At 43.8% G+C, this 20,843-nt stretch overlaps 1 protein-coding gene across 1 annotated transcript in view; it reads left to right on the forward strand.

Annotated features, from left to right (window-relative positions):
- The first annotated feature begins 6,977 nt into the window (after positions 1-6,977).
- Positions 6,978-20,843, forward strand: part of LOC140482645 (immunoglobulin superfamily member 3-like) — a 62,793-nt gene continuing 48,927 nt past the window's right edge. Inside the window, exons 1-3 of the mRNA XM_072580150.1 lie at positions 6,978-7,052; positions 16,705-17,049; positions 20,220-20,564. Coding sequence (XP_072436251.1) covers positions 7,001-7,052; positions 16,705-17,049; positions 20,220-20,564 — 742 coding nt within the window. The 5' untranslated portion in view covers positions 6,978-7,000. The remainder of the gene's footprint in view (positions 7,053-16,704; positions 17,050-20,219; positions 20,565-20,843) is intronic.

Genomic DNA, 20,843 nt, shown 5'->3' on the forward strand with positions numbered 1-20,843 from the left:
TCAATCCATGCCCTGAACCCATCTCTCTGATCCATCTTACTCTGAGCATAAGCATACAGGTCATCCAGCCTGCCTTCCTCCCTTAAAACCCAACATAGCTGAATTTGGTCTGCCTTGGTTCCTTCACTAAAGTAGGCTGTGTCCCTACATACTGACACACTATATCCCCTCCCTCTGGGGAACTACTTTAAATTCCTCCCGAAGCACAAGCAAACCCACCCACACGGGGTGTTGGTCCCATTCTGGTTCAGCTTCAGAGTGTCACATCAATGGTTTCCTTATGATTCAATGCTTCTACCAAATTGTTCCACAGTATAAACAGACTGATCAAAAGATTGTCTTCTCAGACACAAGTATTTCTGATGCAGTGAATAAACCCACTTCCTCCGCCGTGCCCTGGCCTACTGAACCATAGAACAGGAGGTTATCAGCTGAAATAATGCCCTTCTGAGAGAGGTTTTCATTTCAAGGTGGTTTGGAATACAACAATAAAGAAGCCCTTTCCAACTGAACACTGTGTGTGTATAAGCTCATTGAATTATATTAAAGATGAGATCCGGACAAAAGCCATTCAGCCCAATCAGTCGATGCTGGTGTTTGAACTGCTTTTCACCATGTGACCATCCTTCTGCAGATAAGCATCAGCAGCATAACTGTCCACTCTTCCCCTTTATTTGCTTTCCCAATTTCCCCTCAAGTGAACCTGCGCTATTCACTTCAACCACTCCCTGGGATAATGAGTTCTACTTTCCACTCCCCGGCATAATAAGTTACACTTTCTCAAGTCTCTCTTTGGAAAGAGGTTTCTTCACAATTCCCAATTGGATTTGTGACAAAGTTTTCACCTCCCACATCACCCTAACTCACTGAGTACTCATGTGTTATCAACAATTGCCTTGCAATGTACAGCAACAGAAATGACAAATTGCGAAGGAAGAAAGGGAATGGGGGACCAAAAGGCAGAGGAAGAACAGGAAGGCAGTGCAGGTGTCTCCTGCAGTCATCGCTCTCCAAAACGGGTATACCAGTTTGGATACTGTTGGGGAGATGGCTCCCCAGGGCAACGCAACAGTCACCAGGTTCATGACACCGTGGCTGGCTCTGCTGTTCAGAAGGGCGGAAAAATGGAATGGCTATAGTCATAAAGGATTCAGTTGTAAGGGGAGTAGATAGGCAGCTCTGTAGTCAAATACAAGATTCCTGAATGATATGTTGTCTCCCAGGTGCACGGGTCACAGATGTCTCGAATCGGCTATAGAGCATTCTCAAGAGGGAGAGTGAACAGCCAATTGTTGTGGCGCATATAGGCACAAAGAATATAGGTAAAAAAAAATTGGGTGAGGTCCTACAAGCAGAATTTAGGGAGTTTGGAAACAAGATAAAAAAGTAGGACCTCAGAAGTAGTAATCTCAGGATTGCTACCAGTGCTAGGTGTTAGTCAGAATAGGAATGATAGAATAAGCAGGATGAATGTATAGCTTGAGAGATGGGTGCAGGAGGGAGGGGTTCAAATTTTTGAGACATTGAGATCAGTTCTGGGGGAGGTGGTTTTATTACAAATTGACTCCATTTGGGCCGGAGTGGAACCAATGTCCTTGGAGGCACTTTTGCTAACGCTGTTGGAGGGCATTTCAATTGATGTGGCAGAAGGATGGGAACCAAATAAGGTTCGAGTACAGTAAGGAACGAGTGACTATTGCCTGTAAGGAACTAAATAACGAAGTCCCTGTGACTAAGGGAGCTCCCCGTCGGCAGGGAGCAGATGATGAATGCAAAGGAACTGGTGGTCTGAGGTGCATTTGTTTTAATGCAAGAAGGGTATAGGTAAGGCAGGTGAACTTGGGCATGGATTAGTACCTGGACATATGATCTTATTGCTATTACTGAGACTTGCTTGAGGGAAGGGCATGTTCAGCAATGCAATATCCCAGGATATCGATGCTTCAGGTGGGATAGAGAGGGAGGTTAAAGAGTTGGAAGCGTTGCATTACAGGTCAAAGAAAATATCAAAGCGGTGCTGAAGGAGGGCACTATGGAAGACTCAAGCAGTGAGGCATTATGGGCAGAGTTCAGAACTAAGAAGGGTGCAGTAACAATGTTGGGGCTGTACTGCAGGCCGCCCAACATCGGACATGAGATAGAGGTACAAACATGGAAACAGATCATGCAAAGGTGTAGGAGCAACAGGGTGGTAGTGATAGGACATTTTTAATTTTCCCAACATTGTCTGGGATTCACTTAGTATTAATATCCACTTAGATGGAGCATAATTTGTAAGGAGCATTCAGGAGGGTTTTCTGGAGCAGTATGTGATTAGCCCAACTCGAAAATGGGCCATACTGGACCTGGTGTTGGAAAATGAGCCCGGCCTCATGGATGAAGTTTCAGTAGTGGATTGCTTCAGGAATAGTGATCACAATTCCATAAGTTTTAGAATACTCATGGACAAAGACGAGAGGGAAGGCCAACTATAGCAAAGTTCGGCAGGAGCTGGGGAATATAGATTGTGAGCAGCTGTTTGAAGATAAATGCACATTCGATATGTGGGAGGGTTTTAAAGCGATGTTGATTAGAGTTCAGGAGAGGTAAATTCCTGAGAAAATGAGGGATTGAAATGGCAAGATTCAGGAACCATGGATGACAGGTGAACCTGTGAGACTAGCTAAGAGGAAAAAGGATCTGGATATAGGTTTGCTCACTGAGCTGGAGAGATTCATTTTCAGATGTTTCATCACCATACTAGATAACATCGTCAATGAACCTCCGGACGAAGCACTGCTGTTGTTTCCTGCTTTCTATTTATATGTTTGGGTTTCTTTGGGGTTGTGATGTCATTTCCTGTGGTGATGTCATTTCCTATGGTGATGTCACTTCCTGTTCTTTTTCTCAGGGGTTGGTAACTGGGTCCAAGTCAATGTGTTTGTTGATAGTGTTCTGGTTGGAATGCCATGCTTCTAGGAATTCTCGTGTGTGTCTCTGTTTGGCTAATCCCAGGATGGATGTGTTGTCCCAATCGAATCCAATGCAAACTTTTGGTCTGCTACATGAATGATACCTTTGTCATTACTAAATGAAACAAATTAGAGGAAACCTTCAAGACCGTCAATAATACCCATACTGGCATAACATTCACCAAAGTGGAGGAAAACAACAACAAACTGCCATTCCTAGATGTCACAGCAAAATTGGGGATCTTCAAATCAGCATCTTCAAGAAAACAACGTATACAGAACAAATACTGAACTGCAGAAGCAAACACCCCAACATCCACAACTGAAGCTGCAACAGAACATTATTTCAATGAGCCACCACACACTGCAGCACAGAGGAACTATGCAGAGCAGAGGAAAATTACCTATACAGTGTATTAAAAAAAAATGGGTACCCAATGAACATAGCCCGCCGATTTAGCATTAAAGGTCTAGATGGTGTAGAATTTGTAAAGAGCATCCAGGAGGGTTTTCTAGAGCAGTATGTCAATAGTCCAACTCAAGAAGGGGCCTCCTCGATCTGGTGTTGGGAAATGAGCCCAGCCAGGTGGTAGATGTTTCAGTAGGGAATACTGATCACAATTCCATAAGTTTGAGAATGCTCATGGACAAAGACGAGAGAGGCCTGAAAGGAAGAGTGGTAAATTGAGGGAAGGCCAACTATAGCAAAAGTTGGCAGGAGCTGGAGAATGTAGATTGTGAGCAGCTGTTTGAAGGCAAGTCCACATTCGATATGTGGGAGGCTTTTAAAGAGAGGTTGATTCGAGTTCAGGAGAAGTATATTCCTGTGAAAGTGAGGGATCAAAATGGCAAAAATGGGGAAACATGAATGACAGGTGAACTTGTGAGACTAGCTAAGAGGAAAATTGATGTGTACATAAGGTCTAGGCTACTGAAGACAGACAAAGCTTTGGAAGAATATCAGGAATGTAGGGCCAATCTGAAATGAAGAATTAAAAGAACTAAAAGGGGTCATGAGATATCTTTAGCAAACAGGGTTAAGGAAAATCCTGAAGCCTTTTTTTTCAAAGATAAGAAGCAGAAGGATAACCAGAAAAAGGGTTGGCCCACTCAAGGACAAAGGAGGAAAATTATGCATGGAGTTCAGAAAAACTGGATGAGATTCTTAATGAGTAATTTGCATTGGTATTTACTGAGGAGAGGGACATGATAGATGTTGAGGTTAGGGATAGATCTTTGAGTACTCTAGGTCAAGTAGGCATAAAGAGGCAGGAAGCTTTGGGTATTCTAAAAGGCATTAAGGTAGACAAGTCCCCAGGTCCAGATGGGATCTACCCCAGTTTACTGAGTGATGCAAGAGAGGAAATAGCTGGGACTTTAACAGATATCTTTGCAGCATTCTTGAACACGGGTGAGGTCCCTGAGGACTGGAGAATTGCTAATGTTGTCCCCTTGCTTAAGAAGGGTAGCGGGGATATTCCAGGTAATTATAGACCGGTGAGCCTGATGTCAGTGGTAGGGGAGCTGCTGAAGAAGATTTTGAGGGATAGGATTTATTTCCATTTGAAAGAAACTGGGCTTATCAGTAATGGGCAGTATGGTTTTGTGCAGGGAAGGTCATGTCTTACAAACTTAATAGAATTATTTGAGGAGGTAACAAAGTTGATTGATGGGGGAAGGGCTGTAGATGTCATAAGCATGGACTTTAGTAAGGCACTTGATAAGGTTCCCCATGGTAGGCTGATGAAGAAGGTGAAGTCGCATGGGGTCCAGGGTGTTCCAGCTTGATGAATAGAGAACAGGCAGGGCAACAGGCGACAGAGAGTGGTAATGGAAGGGAGTTTCTCAAAATGGAGACCTGTGACCAGTGGTGTTCCACAGGAATCTGTGCTGGGACCAGCATTGTTTGTGATGTATATAAATGCATTGGAGGACGGTATCGTTTATCTGAAAAGCAAGTTTGCAGATTACACCAAGATTGGTGGAGTAGCAGATAGTGAAAGGGACTGTCAGAGAATACAGCAGAATATAGATAGATTGGAGAGATGGGCAGAGTAATGGCAGATGGAATTCAATCCAGGCAAATGCAAGGTGATGTATTTCGAAAGATCCAATTCAAGAGCAAATACACAGTAAATGGAAAAGTCCTGGGGAAAATTGAAATACAGAGAGATCTGATTGTTCAGGTCCATTGTTCCCTGAAGGTGGAAACGCAGGTCAGTAAAGTGGTCAAGAAGGCATATGGCATGCTTTCCTTCATTGATGGGGTATTGAATACAAGAGTTGGCAGGTAATGTTACAGTTGTATAGGGCTTTGGTTCTGCCACATTTGGAATACTGCATGAAGCTCTGGTTGCCACATTACCAAAAGGATGTGGATGCTTTGGAGAGGGTGCAAAGGAGGTTCACTAGGTTGTTGCCTGATATGGAGGGTGCTAGCTATGAAGAGAGGTTGAATAGATTAGGATTATTTTCATTAGCAAGATGGATTTTGAGGGGGACCTGATTGAGGTCTCCAAAATCATGAGAGGTATAGACAGGGTGGATAGCAAGAAGCTTTTTCCCAAAGTATGGAACCCAATTACTACAGGTCATGAGTTAAAAGTGAGAGGGGAAAGGTTTAAGGGAGATATGCGTGGAAAGTTCTTTACACGGAGGGTGGTGGGGGCCTGGAAAGTGTTGCCAACGGAGGTGGTAGAGGCAGGAACGATAGCGTTATTTAAGATAAATCTGGACAGATACATGAATGGGCACAGAGCAAAGGGGTACAGATCTTTAAAAAATAAGCAGCAGGTTTAGATAGAGGATCTGGATCGGCGCAGGCTTAGATGGCCGAGGGGCCTGTTCCTGTGCTGCAATTTTCTTTGTTCTTTGTTCGCTGTTCATTGATGCCATTTGTTTGAGAGGAGCTGCTGCCCTTGAGACATGTAACCAATGTCAGGGTCAGGGGGCTGTGGCATGCTGGCAGTGTCCCTAACTGTAGACTACAAGGTCAGGGATCAAATCAAACTCTGTGGTACAGCACAGCCCCAAAAGTGCCTGGACTGAAGGGCTTGCCTTATGAAGAAAGGTTAAATAAGCTTGGACTTTTCTCTCTGGAGAGAAGAAGGAAGAGAGGAGACCTGATCGAGGTATACAAAATAATGAGTGGAATAGATAGAGTCAAAAGCCAGAGACTTATCCCCAGGACAGGATTGACTGGTACAAGGAGTCATAGTTTGAAGATATTAGGAGGAAGATATAAAAGAGATGTCAGAGGTAGATTATGTATGCAGAGTTGTGAATGCATGGAATGCGTTGCCAGCGGTGGTGATGGAAGCAGAGTGACTGCTGGACATGCACATGGATAGCAGTGCGTTGAGGGGTGCATAGGTTAAGTTACTATAGTTTACATTAGATTAAATCTCGGCACAACATCATGGGCCAAAGGGCCTGTTCTGTGCTGTACTTTTCTATGTTCTATGTTCTTTTCTATGAATATGGCTGGCACATTGGCAGCTTTCTAATCCTCTTGTACTTCTCCAGAATCAAAGGAATTTTGGGAAATTCAAACTAATGCATCCATAATCTCTGTAGCTCCCTCTTTTAGAATCCGAGGATGGAAGCCCATCAGGGCCAAGGACTGATCTGCCTTTAGCCCCATTAGTTTGTCTGACACGACTGCTTCAGTGACAGTGATGGATTTACTCCCTGCCCAATATCCTTTAGTTTTATTGGAATGTTTCAAGTATCTTCCACAGCCATTCACAAGATTGCAGTAAATGTGTGAATTCTCAAGAGAATAAGTGTGAGGAACTTGCACTGAATAAATAATTAGTACCACTGTTGAAATAAAACGCACTGAGTCATGAGAAAATTCAGCCAGTCATATGCTCCCTCAGAAGAGAGCAGCTGTTGGTTTATTGTCAATGCTTCTCCTTTACTGACACTTTAACTTCTTTAACTCCTGAGAAACGAGAGATTAAAGAATCTGGGAAACGTTGTCTTTTGATGTCTTAACTGGATGTGCCATAAACTGTGTGGATAAACAGAGTTGTAACTCTGTTGAGATGATCAGTGGAACTCTATTTGCTGTGACCCTGTCCCTCTGTGTTACTTTGGGTAAGTGTTTGCTTTGGAGAAGTTTAACTTGTTGTAAAATAACTTTCCATTGTGCTGCTGTAACATTTGTGTGAATTCTATAAGTTTGAACATTGAAAACTGGAGGGGAGTGTCACAAGGAGAATTTATCACTGTCTGGAGGTTGTTTGGTGCAACTGACACAGAGCTCCACAGGGCTGGGAACACAGATCAGAAAATGGAGAGTTCCTGCCATCTTTTTCTGTCATTTATTAACCATGAGAATGGGACTGAGGGACAGAGTTGCACATTACAGTGTGTATTTTGGGTGGGTTGGATTAGTCTGTGTGTTAACTGGTTCTTGCTGGGGTGGTTTTGAAAGACTGGGTGAATTTACAGCTTTGTGATTCAGAGTGAGTTTCACCAATGGACTCATGCTGACACTCGCATCAATTCTCTATAATCTATAATATTTAATTAGCTCCCTTAAAACATCTCCAGGACTTCATAAACTGTGAACCAATTTGAAGTTCAGTATCTGTGACAGCAAATCCTGGGAACATTTCTGAAGGTGAATGTGCTGAATGCCAGTTCATGTTTTGTGTGATGCTGTTAATTGAAGGAAGGATGTTGATGGTCAGGAGACGGAGAGTATTTCCTGCTCTTTTTCACATTGCGCTTTATGATTTTTAAATCTTCTAACTGGAATCTTGAGCACTCCACACAACATCTGATGGAAACAAAGACAGAGTGCAATCTTCCCTCTGTTGCTGCTGTGTGTAGCCCCTCCTGCCAGATGATCTGTTGCCATGGTGCCACACTCACCTGTCTTTGAATCTGAATTTGCCTGAGATAGGGGTTGCCTTTTCTGAACACCAGCTGCAAACTGAGCCCAGGAAACAGAAAAGGGGAAGCAACACTTGCTGCACAGAGAGGAAACTCATGTTCCCACAGTAACAGGAATGTTCTGATGAAGAAGGAAGCCATTGGCCACATTTGTTTCAGCATTGGCTCGCGCAGAACTTTTACTTGAACCACAGGAAATGGGTGAGATAATATTCAATATTTAATGTGGAGAAGAATATGGAAACTGGAGAACTTGGGTAAGCAACTCGTGAAATCTTGAAAAGTGTCCGAACGACAGAAGAGGAGGTGCAGAAAATCTTAAAATGCAGAATGTTGGATAAATCTGAATCTGATCAGGTATACCCCAGAACTTTGGAGGAAGCAAAGGAAGTAATTGCTGGGCCCTTTGCTGTGGTATTTGCATCATCAAGAGCCATGAGTGAGGTGCTGTAATGTAGTACCAGTGTTTAGGAAAGGAGGTTAGGAAAAGCCAGAGAACAAGTTAGCCAGGAAAGATCAAAACAGAGAGCTAAGAAGCACCAGGAGGGGAAGTGAGAAATCATTGGTGGATAGGATCAAGGAAAACCCTTGAGGCTTTCTATTAGTATGTCAGGAATAAAAGAATGACTGGAAGAAGATCAAGGATAGCAGTGGAAAGTTCTGCATGGAGCCAGAGGAGATAGGAGAAGAGCTAAATGAATATTTTTCATCAGTATTCACACTAGAAAAAGTCAATGTTGTTGAGGGGAATACTGAGATAGAGGCTACTAGACAAGATAGGATTGAGGTTCACAAGGAGGAGGTGTTAGCAATTCTGGAAAATGTGAAAATAGAGAAGTTCCTTGGGCTGAATGGGATTCATTCTAGGAATCTCTAGGAAGCCAGAGAGGAGATTGCCAAGCCTTTGGCTTTGATCTTTATGTCATCATTGTCTACGGAATAGTGCCTGACAACTGAAGGATAGCAAAAATTGTCCCCTTGTTCAAGAATGGGAGTAGAGACAACCCTTGTCATTGTAGACATGACAGCCTTACTTTGGTTGTGGGTAAAGTGTTGGAAAAGATTATAAAAGATAGGATTTATAATCATCTAGAGAGGAATAAGGTGATAAGGGATAGTCAACATGATTTTGTGAAGGGTAGGTAGTGCTTACAAACCTTATTGAGTTCTTTGAGAAGGTGACTAATCAGGTGGATGAGGTTAAAGCCATTGATGTGGTGCATATAGATTTCAGTAAGGCTTTGGTAAGGTACCCACAGTTGGCTATTGCCTAAAATACGCAGGCATGGGATTGAGGGTGATTTAATAATTTAGATCAGAAATTGGCTAGCTGGAAGAAAACAGAGGGTGGTGGTTGATAGGAAATGTTCATCCTGGAGTTCATTTACTAGTGGTGTACCGCAAGGATCTGTGTTGGAGCCACTGCTGTTTGCCATTTTTATGAATGACCTGGAAGAGAGTTTAGAAGGATGGGTTAGTAAATTGGTGTATGACACTAAGGTCAGTCGAATTGTGGATCGTGTCGAATGCTGTTGTAGGTTACAAATGTACATAAATAAGCTGCAGAGCTGGGCTGAGAGGTGGCAAATGGAATTTCATGCAGAAAAGTGTGAGGTGATTCACTTTGGAGAGAGTAACAGGAATGCAGAGCACTGGGTTAATGATAAGATTTTTGGTAATGTAGATGAGCAGAGAGATTTCGGTGTCCATGTACATAGATCCCTGAAAGTTGCTACCCAGGTTGATAGGGTTGTTAAGAAGGCATTATGGTGTATTAGCTTTTATTAGTAAAGGGATTGCGTTTCGAAGGCGTGAGGTCATGCTGCAGCTGCCCAATACTCTGGTGTGGCTACATTTGCGGTATTGCGTACAGTGCTGGTCACTATATTGAAGGAAAGATGTGAAAGCTTCTGGAAGGAGCTCAGAGGAGATTTAATAAGATGTTGCCTGGTATGGAGGGGAGGTCTTCTGAGGAAATGTTGAGGGATGTGATGCTATTTTCATTAGAGAGAAGAAGGTTGAGAGGTGACTTAATTGGGGCATATAAGATAATCAGAGGGTTAGACAAGGTGGACAGTGAGAGCCTTTTTCCTCAGATGGCGATGCAGCTTTAAATTGAGGGGATATAGCTTTAAATTGAGCGGTGATGGATATGCGACAGATGTCAGAGGTAGTTTCTTTACTCAGAAATTTGTAGGGGCATGGAAAACCCTGCCTGCAACAGTATTAGACTCGCCAACTTTAAGGGCATTAAAATATTCATTGGATAAACACATGGATGATAATGGAATAGTATAAGACAGATGGGCTTCAGATTGGCTCCACAGGTCGATGCAACATTGAGGGCCGAAGGTCCTGTACTGTGCTGCAGTGTTCTATGTTCTTGATTCTATATTCTATCTTCTACATTCTACATAACTGGCAACATTTCCACACAGAGCATGTACGGAATGAGCTGCCAGAAGAAAAGGTGTAGGCTGGTACAATTATACTTTTAAAAGGCATCTGGATGGGTATGTGGATAGGAAGAGTGTAGAGGGGTATGGGCCAAATGCTGGCAAATGGAACTAGATTAATTTAATGGTCACAATGGATAAGTTGGACCAATGGGTCCATTTCTATTTGTCTCTATGACTTACTGACTCTATAACCTAGTGTCAATCTCTTGCCTTTTCTTCTTCATTCTGCACATTGTTTCTGTGTAAATAATCATCCAGTACCCTGTTAAATATCTCAGTTGAACCTCAATGGTATTGGACCAGAAAATGGAAGATCAGAATCAGACCTTTCTCCCATCGAGTCTGTTCAAGGCTGCTCTGATAATCTCCAACTTGACATTCCTGTCTTTTCCCTGTATCTCTAGATTTACATTCTGTTTAAAAATCTGTCTTTCTCAACTTCATCATACTGAATGGTGCAGCCTCAGTTCCCCTGTGTGGTGGAGTTCCCTTCTCGGTGAGGAAATTCTTTCTCCTCTCTGCCTTAAGTATACATCCCCTTATTCTGAGATTCTGTCCTCTGCTCCCAGACTCTATAACAGTGGAAACATTTTTTTTCTCGTCTACCCTATCAAGTCCTCAGGGAACCTTTTATGTTTCAATACTGTTGCCTCACATTTTTTTCAATATTTCGGTGAGAACAAGCTCAATCAAGATAACCTCTCCTCATAAGATAGTCCCGCCATACCAGCTACCAGCCAGTGATCCTTCTCCAGACAGCCTCCAATACCAGGACATCTTTCCTCAGATAAGGAACAAGAACTGTTTCACATTATTCCAGTTGTGGTCTAACTAGGGGTTTGTACAGTTTTGGCAAAACCTTCATAATATTATTCTCCATTTCCTTTCAAATAAAGGTAAAACAATGACTGCAGATGCTGGAAACCAGATTCTGGATTAGTGGTGCTGGAAAAGCACAGCAGTTCAGGCAGCATCCGAGGAGCAGGAAAATCGACATTTCGGGCAAAAGCCCTTCATCAGGAATACAGGCAGAGTGCCTGAAGGGTGGAGAGATAAATGAGAGGTGGGTGGGGTGGGGAGAAAGTAGCATAAAGTACAATAGGTGAGTGGGGGTGGGGATGATGGTGATAGGTCAGGGAGGAGGGTGGGGGAAGGTAGCAAAGAGTATAATGGGTGGATGGGGGTGGGATGAAGGTGATAGATCTGAGAGGAGGGTGGAGAGGATAGGTGGAAAAGAAGATAGGCAGGGAGGACAGGTCATGGGGACAGTGCTGAGCTGGAAGTTTGGAACTGGGCTGAGGTGGGGGAAGGGGAAATGATGAAGCTGGTGAAGCCCACATTGATGCCCTGGGGTTGAAGTGTTCCAAGGCAGAAGATAAGGCATTCTTCCTCCAGGCGTCGGGTGGTGAGGGAGCGGCGGTGAAGGAGGCCCAGGGCCTCCATTTCCTCAGCAGAGTGGGAGGGGGGGTTGAAATGTTGGGCCACAGGGGGGTGTGGTTGATTGGTGCGGGTGACCCAGAGATGTTCCCTAAAGCGCTGTGCTAGGAGGCGTCCAGTCTCCCCTAGTGGGAGACTGGATGCCTTCCATTCTGAAGCTTTTTGCAGTCTTTCCTATTTCAATAATATTCAGCTCCTCTGTTCTTCCAGATAAAGTGTGTGGACTCATATTTCTTCACATTATACTCCATCTGCCAAGTTTTTGCTTCCTCACTTCCTGTGTCAATATCCCTGGGCAGACTCTTTGTCACTACTTATCTTCCCACCTATTGTTGTGTTATCCACAAACTTGGTGACAGTACATTCACATTCCTCATCCAAGACATCAATAAATACAGTAAATAATTCTGGCCCCAGCACTGATTCCTATGACACTCCAACGGCTGCAGGTTGCCATCCTGAAAAAGTCCCCTTTATCCTCACTCTCTGTCTTCTTTTTCTAAGCTAATTTTCTATCCATTCCTGGAGACTACTGTCAACAACATGGGCTCTTTTTACTAGCCTAATGTATGAGACTTTATCAAATACTGACTGAAAATCCCTCGATATTACATCCACTGCTTCCTCTGACGAAAGGCCAAATACTGCAGATGATGGAAATCTGAAGCAAACATGGAGAATTTGGAGGAACTCAGCAGGTCTGTATCTGTAGTGAGAGAAACAGAGTGAACATTTTATGCCTAATCTGAATCTTCTTTACAAATCAACACTAACCTATTACCATTATTTCAATTATTTTGACCTGAATACTCTGTGCATTCAAGAGCCATGAACATTATTTCCCCTGGTGACCTCATTTACTTCTGTTTTTCTGTGTTTGTATCCTCTGTCTATTCCTGTCCCACTCTATGTAAAGTTATCCAATACTGCAGTAATACTGCTGTCTTCTCTTGCTTTGACAGCCTCTGGATCCTTTCTCCCAAACATTGCTCCCTTCTAATTAATTTATAGCTCTCTCTATAGGCCTAGTTATTTGATTCACCAGGATACTGGTCCCAGCATGATTCAAGTGAAGCCCATCCCTTTTACCCCAGTACTGGTGCCAGTGCCCCACAAACAAAAATCCATTTCATCCAGACCAAACTCTGAGTCACATACTGAAATGCTTGACTGTATTTGCCCAGTGCCAGTTTCCCTGTAACTCAGGCAGTAATCCAAGGATTCTTACCTTGGAGATCCTGTGTTATAATTTAGCTCCAAACTGTTCAAAGTCTTTCAGTGAAACCTTCTTTCTTGTTCTCCCAGTGTCATTGGTCCCAACATGGACAACGATGACGTGATCTTTCTCCTCCCTTTTCAGGTTCTTCTCCAGCCCTGAGGAGATATCCTCTCCTCTGGCTCTGTGAAGACAGCATATCCTTTGGGAACTATGCCCATGTCTGTAGGGAGCAGGATCTACACTCCCTCATTACACTGTCTCCTCCCACAATGACATTGCTATTTCCTATCCCCACTTGAATCACGCCCTGTCCCAAGGTATCATGGTCAGTTTGCTCATTCTCCCTGCAGACTGCACTCTTGCCCAAACGGCTTGCAGGAACCTGATAATTGCTGGATAATTGCAGCAGCTCAGGCTTAGTGTGGTGTCGTGGAAAAGCCAGGTTGTACAGTGTGTCAATCCTGTTCACACACCGGCCCCACACCTTCCCCATCTTACCCCCCCCATCATCACTCACTTATCACCCCACCCCCATCATCAATCACCCATCAACTCCACCACATCCCCATTATCACTCACCCACCATCCCACCCTACTCCTATCATCACTCACCCATCATCCCCACTCCATCCCCCTCATCACTCACCCATCATCCCCACTCCATCCCCCTCATCACTCACCCATCATCCCCACTCCATCCCCCTCATCACTCACCCATCATCCCCACTCCATCCCCCTCATCACTCACCCATCATCCCCACTCCATCCCCCTCATCACTCACCCATCATCCCCACTCCATCCCCACTCATCACTCACCCATCAACCCCACTGCACCCCCATCATCACTCACCCATCATCCCCACCCCATCATCACTCACCCATCAACCCCACCCCACCCCTATCATCACTCATCCATCATTCTCACCCCCATCATCACTCACCCATCAATCCCATCCCCACTCCCATCATCAATCACCCATCATTCCTACCCCTATCATCACTCATCCATCATTCTCACCCCACCCCAACATCACTCACCCATGATCCCTATCCCCACCCCCATCATTACTCACCCATCATCCCCACACCACGCCCAATATCACTCATCCAGCCGGTCCACCCTAGGAGATCTCTGCTGATTGAATGGATGCTTCTTGATCATTCCTGATTTGCTATCTCTCCATCATTATTCCTTGTAATGGATTGGTTGTGACTCATGGACCTGGACCAATGTTTCCCATCAGAGTATCTACAGGGACAAAATGGTGGTGTAGTAGAGTTAGGAGGTGTACGCTTCTAAGATCTAAACCTGTGAATAAATATCAGATGGAGTAAAGATTGTCTCCAGTGTTTCTGGCTTTACAGATTAAAGTATTGTTGTTGTACCTTTATTTTTCTGATCACTGTTCTCTGGAATTGAATCTCTCAACCTCTGCATCTCTCAAACTCTCTTTCCTTCTTTAAAGGCTCCTTAAAATCCAGTTAATGAACTATTCATTGATTTTATTGTCAGTGTTTGAGGGACAGTCAAAGAATCACTGGACAAAAGCAGAAAATGCTGGGGTTCTGATAAAGAGCCATCAGACTCGAAATGTCAACTCTGTATTTTTTGCCCACAGATGCTGCCAGACTTGTAGAGTTTTTCCAGCAATTTCTGTTTATGTTTCGGATCTCCAGTATCTGCAGTTATTTGTTTAATCAAAGAATCAATGGGGTGGATTAGAGGCCAAACAATGACATCTTCTCTTGGAGATTAGGGACATGGATGAGACAATAGAGGTTCCCATTATACATTCACCTTTCTGTGAAGGGCTGGCCTTTCTTTTATTTGCCTTCTGTTTCCAAGCTCCAGATTTCTGAATCTATTTGTGGGAACTGCTGCCTCATCCATTTCCTGTTAGTTTGGGTCTGTCTGCTCCATCACGTTTTAGCTCGACTTCTAATTTCACAATTTCATCTTCCACGACAGGAAACGGTTCCTCTGTTGTCTGTGAATCTGTTTCTGTTCTCACTCTCACTGCTTGAATCCTGAGGCTGTCTTTTTGTCTGTCTTGTGTTTCTTTACATTCACTGGATGGTAATGACAAGGCAACAACAGAGAGAGGCAAGGGTTTCATTTCCCATTCCAGTAAACCCTGTCCCCAATAGCTCTAGCTGTCTGTACAAGGGTTAACGGTTGTTTATGTTTCATCTTCTGTACTTTGCTGAATGAAAGCTGTTTCTCATTACCTGGTGGAAATTGTCCTGTGAAACAGTTGGAACCTGAAAGGGTTAACTCACACCACAAGATAAGCTCCACCATCAGGATAGAAAGGACAGTTCCTGAGAGAAGCTAACCAGTTCTAAGTTCTCAGTTCAGTGTGATGGTCTTTGTGTCCTTTTAAGTCCAGCCTGAGGTCTCCCAGAGACTCTCATGTCACTTAGATGGAATGTAACTCACTATTCAGTACGATGTCATAAACCAACTCTGTTTATCAAGACTGAGCCACTCTTCTACCAAAGAGTTCCCCACTTGGTCTCAGTAACTGAGAGGAATATCATGAAGAATGATTGTTGACACTGAATCTACACCAGCATCCCTGTTTTCACTCTGCCCCACTTCTTAAATAGCGGGGTTCCATTCACAACCCTGTAATCTATAGGGAATGTTCCAGAGACTGTAGAATCTTGGAAGATGACCACCAATGTACCCATTATTTCCAGGGCTACTTCCTTAAGTGTTCTGGGATTACTAAATCTTGGGGATTTATCAGCCTTCCGTCTCATCAATTTCACCAATGCCATTTCTTGACCAATTTTGATTTCTTTAATTTCCTCCGTCTCGTGAAAGCCTGCACACCTCGTTGTTTCTGGAATGTACTTTACGTCCTTCTTTGTGAACACAAAGCCAAATCCCCCTGTTTCTGAATGTAAGAGATTGACATTTATCTTCACTAATTTTTTTCTCATCATCAGCAGTAACACGATTCCAGGTTATTGTCCAATAGGTCACAAGTTCTTCACCTGAAGGTAAAGGATCAGTGCACTGAAAGCTTGTTATTTCAAATAGACTTGTTGGACTGTAACTTGGTGTTGTGTAACTTTTGATATTGTCCATCCCAGTCTAACACCAACACCTCCACAATCTTTTTCTCGTCACATTCCAACAGAAACCTTTACAGCCAGTTTGCATATTCCCCTCAAGCTTACTCTCTTACATTGCTTTCTCTTCCTGAATCAATCATTAATCAGTCACTACTTGGCTCTGTTGTCTTTTGGTGGAATTTGTTTGCCTCTTCCTATTTATTTGCTGAGGCTGGAGAGATTGTATCTCTGTTGATCTTTGGGGAAATCCTGCCCCTTTAAATGCTGCCTGGCTGCCTTTTCTAATGCAGCAGACCCTTCCCAGTTCCAATCCTCACATCTGCTGTGGATTGTCAGGAAGCCTCTCCCACTATGAATAGTCCAGGGAAGAGGATTGCAGTGTGTGGCAAGTTAGCTTGTGTCAGACAGTGGTTTGACAGTGTGGGCTCAACATGTAACTGTTAAAGCAACATCTGTACTGCTGTTCTCAGCACACAGTGACTGATAGCCAGGATATCAATCAGGAACAAACCATCACAACTGGTTCAGTCTGATAACCTGTTCCATCTCTTTAATGTAGGACTGAGACTGCTGGGTGGGTCCCTTTAATTCCTCGCGGGAGTTTAGAAATATCAGACTGCGATTTGTTTATTTCTTTTTATTTTGAAGGTGCAAACGCCCCAGTCCTTCTCCAGTCTCCAATCCTGGAACATGTCACTGAGGATCACACTGCCCGGTTACAGTGCACCCTGAGGAACGCGGCAGTGACAAACACTGATGCTTACTGGTACCGGGAGCAAGCAGGAGGAAGGAGGGAGTGGATTTTGAGACATTCTATGTTGAATTATGTACAACAGTACTTAGGATTCACTGAGCGATTCCAGTCTTCCAGAGACTCCTCCAGTAGCAACTTCATTCTGACCATCACAAATATGCAGCCCAGTGACAGTGGAATCTATTACTGCTCAGTCTGGGGAAGTGTCTTTGGTGGAGGAAGCCTGCTCATTGTAGACAGTAAGTAGAGTTTACACGACAATCACCTCCAGTAATAACCTATTGACCAGTGAATGAATTGGAGGTCACTTTGTGATCACGAAGGTTGAGGAGGTGATGGAGAGTGATCTCGGGGATGGATTCACTGTGGGGAGGAAGCTGAGCTGAGGTTCAATGTTGCTGGGCAGTGGATAGTGGAAAGGTGATGTTTTGTGACAATGGGAGAAGGGTTTTGTGGTAAATGTGGAGCTTTATCCTGGAGAACAAGTGATATTAATTCCATTTGACTCACAGGAGTGTCAGTGCCATTGGGCTGGAGGTGCAGAGTCAGGGAGATTACTTTGTGAGGTGCCACATCTGCAGGGAATCTCCCAGGGATTGGGAATGAACCATAAAGCACAAAAAGTCACACACATCTCTCTCCATTCCAGAGCCAATTGGTTTAATCCAGGTTAAAAGGAACCACTCCACATCGATAATGGAGTAAAGGGAGGGGCTTGCTCTCCATGAGCTCCCACAGCTGAGACTGGGGTTGAAGCTGAGATGTTGTCATTATTCTACATTATACTCCAGCCATCTGGGCAATCTGAGTAGGGAAGAGTTCGGAGTTACCCAGATCTTTGTGTTGAATGTTGCTGACAGCCTGGCTTCAACCGCCATCCTGCTCAGGTAATTCCTGGGGCTTTCTCTTCTACTTGTCCCATTAGGGGAGAGTGGTCAGTCAATAGCAGATCAGATGTAATGCAGAGAGATGTGAGGATACTCAGATTGGATGAAGAAATAAGAGCAGTGGAGACAAGTTTATTTAAAAATGCAATTCTAACAGATGTGCAGGAGCAGACAAAGGTGGAAGGATATTCTTTAGTTGAAAAAAAGTATCAACTTTATAAGAACTGACCTTTAGAATTCTGTATCAAAAGAAAACACTGAACAGAAACCTGTAGCGGAACAACATGAAAATGTATGGACTATGAGAAACTGGAATCTGGAACTGCTTGGTCTTTTCTTGGCTGAAGACTGTTTACCACATGATCACTTGAATCTGAAAGATCAATATGTGTTGTAGTTTATAAATTTCAAATTAATTTTGAATCGTTCGAGGATGTTAAGCACAGATAGGAAATGGGTTTATCACTGACTCTCTGAACTATCTGTTTTTGAATGTAGTCGAGTGTGTTACTGGAAAAGCACAGCAGGTCAGGCAGCATTGAGGAGCAGGAAAATCAACGTTTCGGGCATTAGCCTTCATCAGGAATTATGTCCAAAATGTTGATTCTCCTACTCCTCGGATGCTGCCTGACCTGCCGTGCTTTTCCAGTACTACACTCTTGACTCTGAGCTCCAGCATCTGAAGTCCTCACTTTCTTCTACTGGTTTTAAATGCAGCCTAGCAACAGTTTCTAATCTTCTGTTACTGTGTGTTTTCACAGACTGAAAAGACAGCAGCTGAACCAAAATTGTTCAGCTGACCAAAAGCAGTAAAAAAAGACCCTTTTCTTCGGATAAAAAGAGAAAACTTCAAGCAGGACCAGCTGTGCAGTTTCTCCCTCTCAGTCAGTAAAAGATAAGGATGAAGCTGTGAAGGTCCCTTCATGAAGGATTTTTAAAGATAAAGTTTCCAATATCAGGGTTTCAAATTATTTCCCATCGGAATCTGAAATATGGTCAGACGATCTCCCATCAATGTATAACTTCCAGGAATCAGCCTCATTGACAAGAAATTGCAGGAACTCTGAGAAGCCAGTACATTCTCCCTTCTTACGGATTTCTTTGTCCCACTGGAATGTCTTTCTTTAAGATGTTTTGTTTAAAAACAGCCCAAACTACTTCTGCAGAGCCATGTTGCCTTGTCTGTAAATGAATGTATGTTTGAGATTAGTGAGATATGGTTTAATCCCAAATTGAAATATCATTGCTTATCACATTTTGTTTTTGCTTTCAGTATTTCTCTTGCTCATAATGAATAAGTTATTCTTGAGGTCATTAACAAACTTTGTTTCGGAAGACAAAGAGAGACAAATTGGCTGCAAAGTTTTATACAATAAAGAATCCAAGCCCAATTTCCATCTGTGATCAATACTAACATCAACTGAGACCATAATCAAAGTGGTTGGAACTGTTCCCCTTGGAGAAGGAAAAGCTGAGAGGAAATTTGATCAAAATGCCCACTTCCATTGTAATTGAAGATCACTGCCAATATATCCTCAGTCTGGGGGGATAAAGGGATTGGGTGGGACAGGGTTTTGGAATTTGGTGCAAGACATGTGGGTCTGAGAAACTGGATTCTGGATCTCTGAGCAGCTCCTGGCCACACAATGACATTGGGTCAGTTGGTATTTAGGATATACCCAGTGCCAGAGATACCCAGTCCCAGTGGATACTTGGGGGCATTGTGTACAGTGGGAGGATTATGAGTAGTCAGTCTCAGGGAAAAGTGATCATTCCGAGGAAAACAGCGAGCAGGATGGGGAGAGAATCTTCACATAAGAATCTGCAGTATCTGAGCAATGAGTGGGTCACCAGATGGGGCTGAGATCAGGGAGAAGGGACTGGATGATGTGAGAAGTTCGGAGCCTCTCATGGGGACAGGAAGTGGGGGGATCCTGAGGCTGGGAGCTGTAATCAACAGCTGTTCTTTATTCAGGCAACGTCACTCTACACTCTGACCCAGCTGTTCCTCTATTTATTTACACTAATTGTTATGAAAGTTATTTAATTATTCTGGCGTAGTTTGTTTGATCTGTTCCAACTCCACTGGTTCAATCTTATTTTTAGATTAGATTCCCTACAGTGTGGAAACAGGCCCTTCAGCTCAACCAGTCCACACCGACCCTCCGAAGAGTAACCCATCTAGACCCATTTCCCTCTGATTAATGCACCTAACTCTATGGGCAATTTAGCATTGCCAATTCACCTGGCCTGCACATCTTTGGACTGTGGGTGGAAAACAGAGCACCTAGAGGAAACCACGCAGACACGGGGAGAATGTGCAAACTCCACACAGACAGTTGCCTGAGTCCTGGGACCCTGGTGCTGTGAGGCAGCAGTGCTAGCCACTGAGCCACCATGCTGCCCAACGACCTTATTCTGGTTCCCTATTTGTTACGCCTGAACTGTCCCTTTAAACAACTGGCAGTACATTGTAACCTGAAGATTTGATTCTTAAATTCTTGATGCTTTTTCCCCAAAAGGTGCATCTGGTCCAGTCCTTCTCCAACCTCCGGTTGTGGAACATGTCACCACGGGTCACACTGCCCAGTTACAGTGCACCATGAGGAACGCCACAGTGGCACAGACCATTGTTCACTGGTACAGACAAGAACCAGGGAGTCATGTGAAGCTGTTTTTAACACATAACATAAATGGTTACATAAAATGGAGCCAAGATTTCAATAATCGATTCCAGCCTTCCAGACACCATTCGACTAACAGCTTCATTCTGACCATCACAAACGTACAGCCCAGTGACACTGCAGTCTATTACTGCTCAGTTTGGGGAAGTGTCCTTGGTGGAGGAAGCCTGGTCATTGTAAACCGTAAGTAGAGATTCCTCTCCTCACAATCTCCTTCACCTAATAACCTCTTGCCCAGTGAATGAATTGGAGATCAGTTTGTGATCAAGAAGATTGAGGAGGTGATAGAGAGTGATCGCCGGGATGGATTCACCATGGGGAGGAAGCTGAGCTCAGGTTGCCCCTCTGTGGTTAAGCTTCGGGGAGTATCTTTGGGAGTTAATGCCATGTGGCTGCAGAGCAGAAGAGGATGTTTCCTCTTCACTGTGTCCTCATGGGCCACAGGGTGGCTCAGTGGTTAGC

This window comes from Chiloscyllium punctatum, chromosome 11 (assembly GCF_047496795.1).
Source record: "Chiloscyllium punctatum isolate Juve2018m chromosome 11, sChiPun1.3, whole genome shotgun sequence".
Taxonomy (NCBI): domain Eukaryota; kingdom Metazoa; phylum Chordata; class Chondrichthyes; order Orectolobiformes; family Hemiscylliidae; genus Chiloscyllium; species Chiloscyllium punctatum.